Raw genomic sequence first — 12,257 nt, forward strand, 5'->3', positions numbered from 1 at the left:
ACCTTTTGAATCGGTTCACTAAAATGACATTTATCATTCACTTTATAAAGATGCAGTCCGCAGTTTTTCCTCTTTGTCGCCATCTCTGTTCGAAATCTGCAATTGCAGTTATTCGCGGAATTATCAACTTTACGTGGGTTGTGCCTCGGCAGGGCACAGCGCGGATGAATCCAATGTTTTGAGGAGAATGTGTGGCTGTCAATCACCTCGCTGGTGGTGGTGTGTGGATACTGTCATTTGCAATCACAGATGCTACTTTTTGGAAGTATGACCAACATAAGAATTTTCACCGGAAAATGTCGTCTGAACAAGTAAGTGGTGTGGATACTGTCGTTTGCAATCACAGATGCTACTTTTTGGAAGTATGACCAACATAAGAATTTTCACCGGAAAATGTCTCTGAACAAGTAAGTAACATCCACTTTTGTTCTGACCAACTAAGGGGAAAAAAGCATTGCAGTAAATCGCGCCAATTAAATGTAACGATCGCTTATATATCATGTCAAACCGTGCAAATTATACTTTGTTCTCAAATTGTTAATGTTAACAACATCAGCATTGCGTGACTACATTTAACGCCCTTCCGATATTTATCCTTGTTTTCGCATGGGGCCCGGTTGCAGTCTCTTTTTTTCTCCGAAGGCTTAAGTCTTTCGCGTTTTGCAACGGGTGAATCTCCAGTCACTGGTGATTGTCGTTTGAACCTTTCTGGATCCGCCATTAAATTGATAAGTTTAATTATATCAAGTGCTGTGAGAAAAGGCTATAAATCTTCACCTCCAACATCCTCACACGCAACATAGTCTACTAGCCGAGACACCTTCTTTATGTGTACAGATGTGACGTAATGGTGCAAAGACACAGTGTTGCCAGATTGGAAATGTCCAAGTATCGTACCAGAAGCTCAAAATTATCGTATTTGGAAGAAAATTATCGTACACGAGTCAAACCTGTACAGAATACAGCTATTTATTGACAAACAACTTTTTGAAACGACATGAAAATGACAGACATCCCAACCTGCACAAAGTCATTTCTGGGAGTCAAGAAATCTCCAACGGGGGGGTGGGGGGTATTTCGGTTCTGATTCGGTTCGGGAGTATTAAAAGCCCGCCCGCACTTACAATTGAATGGTTGGGTCCTTACATGCGCTTCGTGAGGCACACTAGCACACAGATGTCTCGCTCCCTCTCTCTACACGTTCTTCCCCCGGTAGACGTAGAATCCACAGCTAGATCAATGAGAAGCCCTATGATTACAACAACCATCATTTGAAGTGTAACACAGTTCTGAAATTATCGTACATTATAGGATTTTTTCCATTATTGATCGTACATCGTACAGAGGTCAAAATTATCGTACAAATACGATAATTATCGTACATCTGGCAACACTGCAAAGACATGCTCGAATTACCCGCGCAAATCCACCAGTACCACAAGCGTACCGTTTTGAATCGAGCTAAGGCAAGCAGGTTAGTTTTGAACACTGGCTACTTGCTCAAAAATTTATTTTGGATAATTTTTAACCCAAAAAAGCTACGGACTGCAGCTTTAATTAGATTCGACTCTTACAAAATAAATAAATACATAAATAAAACAATGAAACGTGTCATTTTCTAATAATTTTGCGTGCAGGCCTACTTCTGCTCTTCCCGGGGAAAGAAAGCCAGTAATTTTCCTCTATTTTATCAGTTACTGGGCATGACTTTAATCATTTGATAAAGAATAAATAATGAACTTGCGTCATTTTAATTGTGCATGGTCAGCATTCATTCTCTTCTTCTTTCTACGTAAACTTAACAAACCTGGATGAACGACTCGTTCAATCGGTCAGCAGATATACAGGAACGAGATGATCTAGTTCGGTTTTTTGAGTAAAAGATTAATTCAAAACATATCGAAACGCGATAATTAATGCTCTTTTTTTATCGTTTTGTATTGTTATATGTGATTGCAAGAATCACTGGGTTGGCTTTTTCAGTTTAACAGCCTAGTTTTTAAAGTGCTTTATTCTCTTGTGACCGAATTTGACACTGTTTCAATTCAAAACGCTGCCAGCTAACACAAGTGTCAACACGACAGAGGACTTGTTGAACTGTCTAGGAAAAAATTAACCAGTTTGTCAAGACATGTTTGTATGAACAGAAAATATATTTCAGTAGGCTATAGCATGGCCAATAGGCCTACATTATAAATGCGAGGCATTCCTTACCTTAACCGCATGGTGGTAATCAATGGGCGTGCCTACGGATATCATAGTGTAGGCCTATTGTAATATATAAAAAAAGAAAAGAAAAGAAAAAGAATGGTCCTAAAACTAAAATTTATATTTTTATTTTATTTTTTTGTATACTCAATATTCCTGTCATTTATTTGTATTTTAGTTATTATATTTAGTTATTTTTTTTATGGCATTGATAGTGTCAGCTAGCTACCTTTATTGTAATAATGATGACTGTATTTTGGTTGCAATACTGTATGGGTTATGAGATAAATTAAACTGTTGGTAACGTTTGTAAAGGTTGGTTTGTAAAATAAATGTTATTTGTTCCCTATTTTTTCTTTCTCAATTCAAACTCCTAGGGTTTCAAAGTCCACAACTTTTTCAGTGTGGTGTGTGTGTATGTGAACAGGTGTTTGGTACTGTTTGCCCTAAATGTTGTTACACTTGGGTCTTCTGTTGCTGGTTTCAGTCCACAGTGCTCAAACTGGAAGGATTCCTGCAGACCAGTGCACCTCCAGAACATCGAGACCTTTGTAAACGGCTCTTAAATTCAAGCAGTAAACCCAGGAGCCGTTGTGGAGATTCCAGACTGTGATTTTTGGCCTGGCCTCTGCTTCTACTGCTTAAAAGCTGAATAGAGGGCTGCTCAGACCGGACTGGTTGAAATGCAGCCTCACAAAGACTGCTTTGTGCTATGATGTGCCTCTTAGTAATGGCCCAGCAACTCTCAGAGAAGGCTTAATGGTTGTCTGATGGGAGAAAAAGCATGTTCCACTTAAATTGGTCCATTTCTGGATCTATTGATCAAACATAGGCCAAAATCACAGATGCTGATTTGATTTACTGTATCGCAGAATACTGTAAAACTATTTTCCTGTTTTTATTTGATTATGAGGCTTTATTTCATCTTCCACATTTTGTTGTGGAAATATAACAGCACGATGATGCTCAACACAATGGCTTTTTCTTTTTCAGTTAGAGTGTCACTGCCATCTACAGATCAATAGTGAAAGTTCACTAAATAAATCGAATGTATTCTCAGTGGGAGCCAAAGTACTAACATTGCCTGTCATGGAAAATAGTTTTATCATTAATTCTCATTTGCATAGTAATAGGATTAAAGGAACTAAGTTATTTTCCAGTTGGTGAATATGCAGTGTTTTGTCTTCTCTAAATCCATGTCACCATCAATTATCTCTATGTAAACAATCAGTCAGCATATTTTCTTGTTCGTTTTTGATATTACTAATTAGCTAATGTGTTATCTGTTCAGTTGGAATTGTGGGGATAAGGCATTAGTCAGGATTGCCAGATTAGATTTCCTTTTATTTGTAGACTGGTTAGGCATAGTATTTGTTTGGATATAAATGTGTACAGTGCCATTATGCTATACTATCATTTAATTAGCCATCCACTTAATATAGGCCAGTCACCCATAGTTAACTTATTTGTGCAAATAAAAAAATTGTGTAATAAAAATTTGTGCAAAACTGTCTCAAACTTCTGGCAAAAAATCAACACTTGACCCATCCCAGTTCGGTGTGAAACCTGTAGACTTGGCAACCTTGGCTCTCCTTCACTTTATATCTGCAGTAAAAGTGGGAGGGTATGTATCTTTAACATTTATTGCTTTGTGTGCAGCATATTCAAACAGCCATGTACACTGCAACTGCAATTCTGATCATTGTGTTTGCAGCTCTTTTTGCTGCTTTTTGTTTGTTGGTAATTGTCCTAGTATACTTTGAGCTGAGAAATTCAAACATTCCTCCTGGAGTTGCTAATCCTGGGAAACTACATGCGATTCATTGTGCGTATGTTGGGATAAACGTTGTGGTGAGTGTTCATGCTGTTTGTGTTGCATTCGCTGGCAAATCCAATCATATTGACCCATTTCTTGTCAAATTCTTAATTCCTTAATTCTAAAAAAGGACTAACGATTGTTATGTAGGATATACTCTGATTCTTGTTTTTATTCTTAATATTTTAGCACAAAGCCTTTTTTAGTCATATTAAAGTGCTCAATACAAAGTCCATCTCAGTTATTTAATAACTCTTCAGTAATGTCTGATGAAATAAAACTGGGCATAGCAAGTTCAATATAATGTTTTTCTGTAATCACTAACTTGATATTCTCTCAAGGGCAAAATAGAGCCATTCTGCTTATCTCAGAACATGTTTACCTCATTCAAAAGGCCAAGTTGAGTTCTTTACCCCATGAGTTGCTCATTTAATGACATGTGAATATTATGAATTGGCATATCATTGTCTCTTTTGTAGGGCCAAATTCTGGAGCAATTGGGGCTGTGTCATCAGATGAATTTTTCACGATGGTGCAGATTTTTTATCATGGCCAGAAAAGGGCCAGTGCCCCACGGGCTTCGTATTAAGGACTTGACCTTCAGTGGAGTTCCAGTAAGGGTGTATGAGCCTACAGTTGCCTCGGGAGAAAAAAAAAGGGGCCTGGTTTACTTTCATGGTGGCGGCTGGATGTTTGGCTGTATTGGTAAAACTCTATATGCATGCATAGGCACAGTCAAATACTGTTGTGTTGATGTTTTAAGTACTGATCTTTTAATTGTTTGTCCTTCCACAGATGATTACGATGAAGTGTGTCAGTATATATCACTGGAGAGTGACACCACAGTTGTGTCTGTTGGGTTAGCTGACTTGACATACTCAGTTTTATTTATAAATTCTGTCCGGTTGAATTTCACAATCTTATTCTGTCGTTTTCCTGCTCTGTTTCCCATATTTAGTTACCGTCTGGCCCCCGAGCACAGGTACCCTGCCCACTTGGACGACTGTGAGGTTGTGACTCGCCACTTCCTGTCAATAGCGGCAACCGATTTCGGGGTGGACCCACGCAGGGTGGCAGTTGGTGGGGACAGTGCAGGGGGGAACCTGGCAGCCGCTCTCTGCCAGAGGCTGTTGAAAACACAGGATGGTCATCTGCCATCTCCCTGTGCCCAGGTTCTCATCTACCCGGCTCTGCAGATGGCAGATTTCCACCTGCCCTCATACCAGCAGAACCAATCAGTGCCCATATTGTTCAGAGGCCGAACGGTGTTCTTTTTCCTGCAGTACCTCAACGGGAATACTTCTGTGAGCCAGCAGATTCTGGAAGGCAAGCATGTTCCTGCCGAGCTAAAACGTCACTATAAGAAATGGCTGGATCCAGATAATCTTCCACCACAGTTTAGAAAGGGAGCCATAAGCCCGCCAGTTATCGCAAGCCACGATGCTGACGTCTATCACATCATCAAACAGGGCCTAGATCCAGAGATCTCCCCTTTACTAGCCGAGGACGATGTTCTTCGCCTCAATCCACCCACCTTCGTCCTGACCTGTGAGTTTGATGTGCTGAGAGACGATGGCATTCTGTTTCAGAAGCGACTGAAGGATGTAGGAGTGGATGTCAAGTGGGAGCATCTATCTGATGGCTTCCATGGGATCATCAGCTTCTTCAACCAAGGCTGGATGGCATTTGAATCCTCTCAAAGGGGTATGGACAGCGTTGTAAGTTATGTAAAGACTCTCTGACTGGGAAGTCAAAAGATTTGTCAGAACGATTTAGAATATGGCCTGTAAAAACAATTTCATGATAAATGAATGAGCAAAAATACACTTTAACCATAGAACGCAACAGTCGGGTTCTGGAATTGAACAGTCTGGTTCATTTGGTTGTAGTTCTCTTCTTTTTCATCATTAAATCCATTAATAACACAATCTTACCTTTGTCTTGTATACTTTTTTCTTCAAATCAAAGTTTGTAATGTGATTCATCTCAGAGCTGGTTGGTTTGGTTTATTCGTTTTTTGTTTTTTTAAATCCCTATGGGAACAATGAATAGGAAACACTTCTGTAACAATGGCCGCTGATAAACTGTTGCACTCTATACCAATTTTCTCCTTGAAAGATTCATTGTCATCTAGCAATATTCTGTGACTAAACCTAGTAAGAAAAAGCAGTCACATTAGATTTATCAAATAATTTTGTATTTGATTTGCAATGTTTTTGATTGATGTAAGTGTTAAACTGCTTTTGTTATGCACAAACAATGCTCAATTTGTCCATTGAATCATGAATGCTATTTCAGTATGTGACACACTTAACATTCCTCCCACATCGCATGTCCCTTGTACAGCCTCATTTGTATGAGACTGCAGTCTTCTTTGGTGCTACAAGTGAAGCTAATTATCATCATTCAGAGTGTTAGTCAGCATTTGCGTGGTGCGTTTAAAGGAATCTGATGAAACTTCTTTTGCAGCAGCTGCTCCTTTGTATGTGGCAGCAGTGGTGTTTGGTGTGTCCATGGCAACGGAACTCTAGAATGTCTCCTGCTTTGATGATGTCATGAAGGAAGCCTGCATCATACCTGACCATCTAACCATGTTGGAGGTTTGCAGAGTGTGAAGTAGTGTTGCATTTGAAGTAACTACGGCATGCAAAAAATGGAAAACTCTCATGACAAGTGGAGCCAGCCTGGTTGGAGAATAGAGCAGAAGTATAGCAACAAAGTACTCATTGGTAATTGGGTGGAGGAGAAATTACAAGTAGGTATATTTTTTATAACATTATCGTGTTGTGTGGGTATTCTTAACTGATGCTAAATATCTTTATGCACTAGAATGCATTACTTTTACTATTCATAATTTATAGTCTAACTATTAACTTGAATGCTATTCTGAATTTTAAGTTTCATCTCGATACACCAAGGCACATGCAAATTAAAATTCAAAATGCCTGATGGACAGTATATCTGATCCAGGAACATTGCATAGGGGTTCTTGACCAAAGGCCCAACTATTTTAAAGTCGACATTAAACGGAAGTTTAATCTGAGAAAAACAGCTTTGTGAATGAGAAATGGTGTACGGCAGTACTCGATTTGGTCCATCATGAATATTGTCTGGATCTTTTGATGATTGCTGTGATCTAATGCTCTAAACACTGGTGACTTTAAAAGTCTGCAATGATATATATCTTACCAAGAGTCACTTTAAAAACCCAAAGAGCTGCAAATATCGAACCTAACTTCCTATTGAGCGACTACATCATCAAATACTCGCAATAAATGTAAATGATTTAGGGGCCGTTTACACAACACCGTCTTCAACTAAAAACGGGAAACTTTTTATGCGTTTTGGTAGTTCATTTCATTTTTGGGGGCATGAAAACACAAACTTTTTAAAATAGGATCCATGATTCAAGTTTTTGAAAACAATACCATTATCATCTCAGTGTAAACTACAAAAACACGAATTTGTGAAAACGGTGACGTCATGCTCATGCGTATTACATGTTCAGTTTACTGGCCCAAACTTATAAGGCCAAAACGTGTGAAACTAGTTAAGGCGTAATCACGTGTTCAGTTAGTTTCACACATTTTGGTCCTATTGGCCTTCCATATAATACATTGTCTTTAGTCGTTTTCATGGATCTGTGTGAACGGGTTCGTTTTGAAAACGTCATCTATACGTGAAAAGTACATCGTTGTCGTGTAAACGTACCCTTAGTGAGGATCTCATGAAAACTGTTGGCCGAGTTAAAAAAATTCTAAATAACATAACGTTAGTTGATTTGAAATTGAAACCAATAATTTAGTTTCTAGGCAATTCAAATCCAATTTTATTAAAAGTTGCCGATTTATTTTAATAAAAAACATTTTTTATAACATACACTGGTGATTATTTAGAGACAATTTCTAATCACTCTCGTTTCGAGTAGTTAACACACTACTTAAGCACTTGTCAGACTGCAATGTTTAAACCCTGAAAGGGATGCAGTTCTTCAGACAGTGCTCAGATCTATGCAAAAGTGATTAGAGTGATTCGACTGGAGGAGACAAATGGGATTGATGCGAGTCGTGCTGCAGTCCCCTAGTCAGGAACAGACCTGAGAGAGCACATCTGCGATCAATAAGGGACCGTGAGCTCTGCTGAGCGTGGGATTTGTTTACTGAGTGTTTCAATGTATGTGTGTGTGGTGAGACAGTTCGCTCGAGAGTGCAAGACAGCAAACAGCACCAACAGGCTGGACTACACGCCCCACATGTTTCACAGGCCTGATGTTGCCATGCGGCGAAAGGCTCTTCACAGATCTGAGGTTTGGGACAAATCCATCAGTTCATGCATCATTTACCAAACATCATAAACACACCAGTGGGTATCATGTTCGGTTTTGATGACAGACGACAGGCATACATAGATGTGAAACTCCAAAATATCAGTCCACTGTATATTGGAGCTTTGAACTATCACTGTAAAACTAAAATAATAATAATTGTGATTCTTTAAAAGTCACTTGAAGAGATTACAAAACCATAAAGAATGATTTCACTTTTAAACTAAGTTGCAAAAACAATAGTGGTTGAGGGAGACACTTCTTTGCATGCTAATGCAAATTTCACTTTGAATTTGACTATATTAAACATACTATACCTATTTTAAGCATTGTATTTAGCTGTACGTTGTAAATGATTCGTCCTGTCCTTCACTGGTCTGACAAACCGTGTCCATGGGTTTAATCCATGCTTTAGGGTGTTCCCACAAGGCTGTTACTTTCTCATCATGACGTCCCCTCCTCCCACTACCTGGTGACACTCTATGATGAGTCGTACGGGCGGCAGGCCTCCTCCTCTCTGCCCACACTGCGCTCCTGGCATTCTGACAAACTGGCCTGGGTCCCGGAGAGGTCAGACCATCCAGTCCAAGGTATTAAGCATTCCTTTCACTCCAGATGGGGTTTAATGCAGTTCGGCCAGCGTTTTGAATTAATGTTGGAGACCATCTCTGTAAATCATCGTGGATATCAGTTATTTTAATACGTTGGCTTTTATTATTAGTCCAATGTCTTTATTTTCTTTTTTTTTTCTTTTATTTGAGCACAGAGAGAAAATAACAGTGGCAAATGTGCATGAGAAATTGATGTCTGATATTTTTCAGTGGGTGATTTAAATCAATAGTTTAAATAAAAAATTCAAATTGTCTTCATTTACTTACTCTCGTCTCATATGTTGTTTCAAACCTGCATGTAAGGAGATTTGTAGCTACTGACTGCTATTTCTACTAATGATGCTTTCGAGCTTTAATAGTGCTTTCCCAGTTTTTTAAAGTAGGCCTAGTGGGGGATGAAGAACAGAAATCAAGTACTTGAGTAAAAGTATGATACCCTAATAAAACATTACTCCAGTAAAAGTACTCATTTTCAATTTTACTTGAGCAAAAGTACAAAAGTACTTGCTTTAGAATGTACTTAAGTATTAAAACTAAGTACTGATCAATGAACCGTGTTTTAATTTATTCTTGCCAGCACTAGTCAGTAGTCTGCACTAATAAGAAAGATTAATGCAAACATGTAATAGGCCTATGCAGGCTATTATGCTGCAAATAATCAAACTTTTTTTTATTACCAAAACTTATTATACAATATCAAAAAAACTTATATAAAACTTATTAAAACTTATAAAATATCAATTTAAGTCACTTATAATTCAAGTGTACAAATGTGTTGTCATGATTTTTATTTCATTTACAATAATCAATACTAAATTGTAACTTACATTTTGCGCCATCAGTTGTACGATCTGATATCCCGGTTCTTGGCTCATTTTGACCGGATCATTGAATCAGTGAGTTGTTGACTCAAGAACAGCTGCAATCAGATCAGTCAGATTTACAAATGTTCAGTGTAATTTGTGAGCCAATTCATCAGGTTCATTGGACAGAATCAGCTCGTTCATGAATTGGATATGGCGTCTAAAAGGAGGTGGCGATTTCTTCAGGTCTGATTAAGTACATATAAGCCTACTTGAAAAAATGTACTTAAGTAATTTGAGTAGGCCTATCATAAAAGTGATTCTCATGACTCATAGCTCTGTGTGAGGAACTTTTTGAAAATAAAGGTGATTTACTCAAAATGATCACTGTTATTATGTTCTTATCTTTCTTTTGAGTCATCTTTTCAATGAATCAATTGATCCACAAAAATGAATCGTACTGGCCAAGTCAAGCTATTAACAGATTATGTATTTTTTATTTTTTATAATTAAGCCATTCATCAGCTGATTTCCCAAAGAGTGTTATTTTAGTAGCCTATTTTTTATACATTTTCTCATTTGTCATTAAATATTAGGCTACTATTTAGGTTTATTTTTAGTTCAGTTTTAGTTGAGTTTCTGTTTATTTCCAGTTAGTAATCTTATTAGTGCTTCAACTTCAGTTGGCCAAGGCTACATTACAATTTTTTAGTTTGTTTTTCATCTAATATTTATATTTGAATAAATACAAATGTTAAAGTTAAGTTATTGATAATAACCCTTCAACATTGCTCTTTTTATTGAGTCATTTCTACTACTGTTTAGTGACGCTAGTGGCACAGAAACGACATACAGCCTGCATGTTTTATTTTCCATGCCTCTCTTTTTTCTCTATGCCTCTATGCCTTTTTTTACACACAGGCCCCCCAACTAAATTTGGCTTTGCGGAATCTTGGCGGGCTCACATGCAACAACAGCGAGCAGTTGTGCCCACACTAAGTGTGTATAAGGCTTCATACCCTCTGCACCCCATCAGCACCTTCTGTCATTCTCGCCACGTCAGCATGCCCAAGCGGCTCTCCAGCAGTCAGCACCCTGCCAACCACAGCAACATGGACCTGGCACTGAAACACAGACCCTGCAGGCAGGTCTCCAGTAATCCAGCCAGCCTGCTGTGACCCTTACCCTTTGTCTCTCACCACCTTCAGCCCTCCAGTACCACACAGACTGGACTCAACCAGGAGAGGGCTTAGACTACCTTATTTTATTGATCAGTGACTCTTAAAAACTGAATGAATAGGAGCATGTTGGTGTTTTTGAACCAAGACAAATAAAAAAGATACAATACTGCAATGTGGTCCAAACGTTACAATTCAAATACGTTTAGAATGTAAGTGAAAGTGACATCCAAGGGCCAAGTATGGTAACCCATACCTTTGCATTTAACCAGTTTGCTGTGGCATCCGATTGGGTGTTAGGTGAGCGATTGGGGGTTAGGTGCCTTGCTCAAGGGCACCTCAGTCATTTCCTGCCGCTATTGATAATCGAACCCGTATTCTTCGGGTTACCAGACTTTCTAACCATTAGGCCATGACTTCCCCATTTAATGCATTAATTTTATATTACATTATATTTTCTGCATGTCAATTAAAGTGAAAACTGAACAGAAACATTAACATTAATTTCCAAGTGTCTTAGTATTTGGTTTGTCCCATTTTTATATTTGAATGACAGCAGCAAGTTAGTGTAAGACCTGAGGATCCTGTTTTCCAGCATGATTTGAGATTGATCTAAGAGCATCTTGTGCTTCCGTGGAAGAAAGAACATCTGAGTTTACATGGTCTCAAACTTTTGAACCCCACTGAAATAATAATGGTCTATCAATATTTAAGACCTTCATAGATTTTTCCATCTGACAGACTGTTCTTTCTCTGCTTACTACTTGTTGGTGTGTATTTGCAGGTCTATTTTTATGCACACTAGCACAATTCACTGTGCATGTGAGAGAAAAAACAGCTTTTGCCATGCTAATAAAAACCATGCAAATTATTCTTATTTTTCACAGTACACGACGTGCTCCATTATCATTCGCACGCAGAATCAACAGTTCATTTGGACCACAGCGCTAGTTCAGATAGCCGAGTCATTTATCGACATTCTAAGGGGACTTTCATAACTCCTATCTCATTAAGTGTTTAATTATGTTGAATCAAAGTGTTTAATTACACAGAATCAGATGCTATATTTGACGTCCAACCATCTGTGTTCACACTTCTCCTGCTGTGTAGGTTTTATCCCACTGTGTTCTTCTGCTGGCCTTTGGAACGTTCCAACTATGTGTCTTTTTGTGTTTGTCACTGACTGTTTTTGTGGCGTATTAGTTCTGTTGAGATTCCATCAGACCTTGAAATCTCCCCCACATGATGGTGCTAGAGTTACACATTGAGAGCAACGATACATCACAGGGAATTGCATCACAGCACACTCTCCTCTGC

General features: G+C 38.5%; 2 protein-coding genes across 4 annotated transcripts; both read left to right on the top strand.

Annotated features, from left to right (window-relative positions):
• Positions 1-3: 3 nt before the first annotated feature.
• On the top strand, positions 4-5,955 carry aadacl4 (arylacetamide deacetylase-like 4). Of its 3 annotated transcripts, none has more exons than XM_079856818.1 (4): positions 4-311; positions 4,504-4,729; positions 4,820-4,883; positions 4,983-5,950. In XM_079856818.1, the coding sequence occupies exons 1-4, from the start codon at positions 297-299 to the stop codon at positions 5,764-5,766; spliced, it is 1,089 nt and encodes a 362-aa protein (XP_079712944.1). In that variant the 5' UTR covers positions 4-296; the 3' UTR covers positions 5,767-5,950. The 3 variants fall into 3 exon arrangements, with proteins under 3 accessions (XP_079712944.1, XP_079712943.1, XP_079712942.1); XM_079856817.1 differs by lacking the exon at positions 4-311 and adding an exon at positions 3,703-4,059 and having other exon boundaries at positions 4,504-4,723; XM_079856816.1 differs by lacking the exon at positions 4-311 and adding an exon at positions 3,705-4,059 and having other exon boundaries at positions 4,983-5,955.
• A 398-nt stretch (positions 5,956-6,353) lies between these two features.
• On the top strand, positions 6,354-11,899 carry cfap107 (cilia and flagella associated protein 107). Its single transcript, XM_079856820.1, has 4 exons — positions 6,354-6,779; positions 8,220-8,330; positions 8,764-8,938; positions 10,684-11,899. Exons 1-4 carry the CDS (start codon positions 6,669-6,671, stop codon positions 10,938-10,940), a joined length of 654 nt encoding a protein of 217 aa, XP_079712946.1. The 5' UTR covers positions 6,354-6,668; the 3' UTR covers positions 10,941-11,899.
• Positions 11,900-12,257: the final 358 nt, after the last annotated feature.

This window comes from Squalius cephalus, assembly GCF_949319135.1.
Source record: "Squalius cephalus genome assembly, chromosome: 22".
In the NCBI taxonomy this organism is placed as follows: domain Eukaryota; kingdom Metazoa; phylum Chordata; class Actinopteri; order Cypriniformes; family Leuciscidae; genus Squalius; species Squalius cephalus.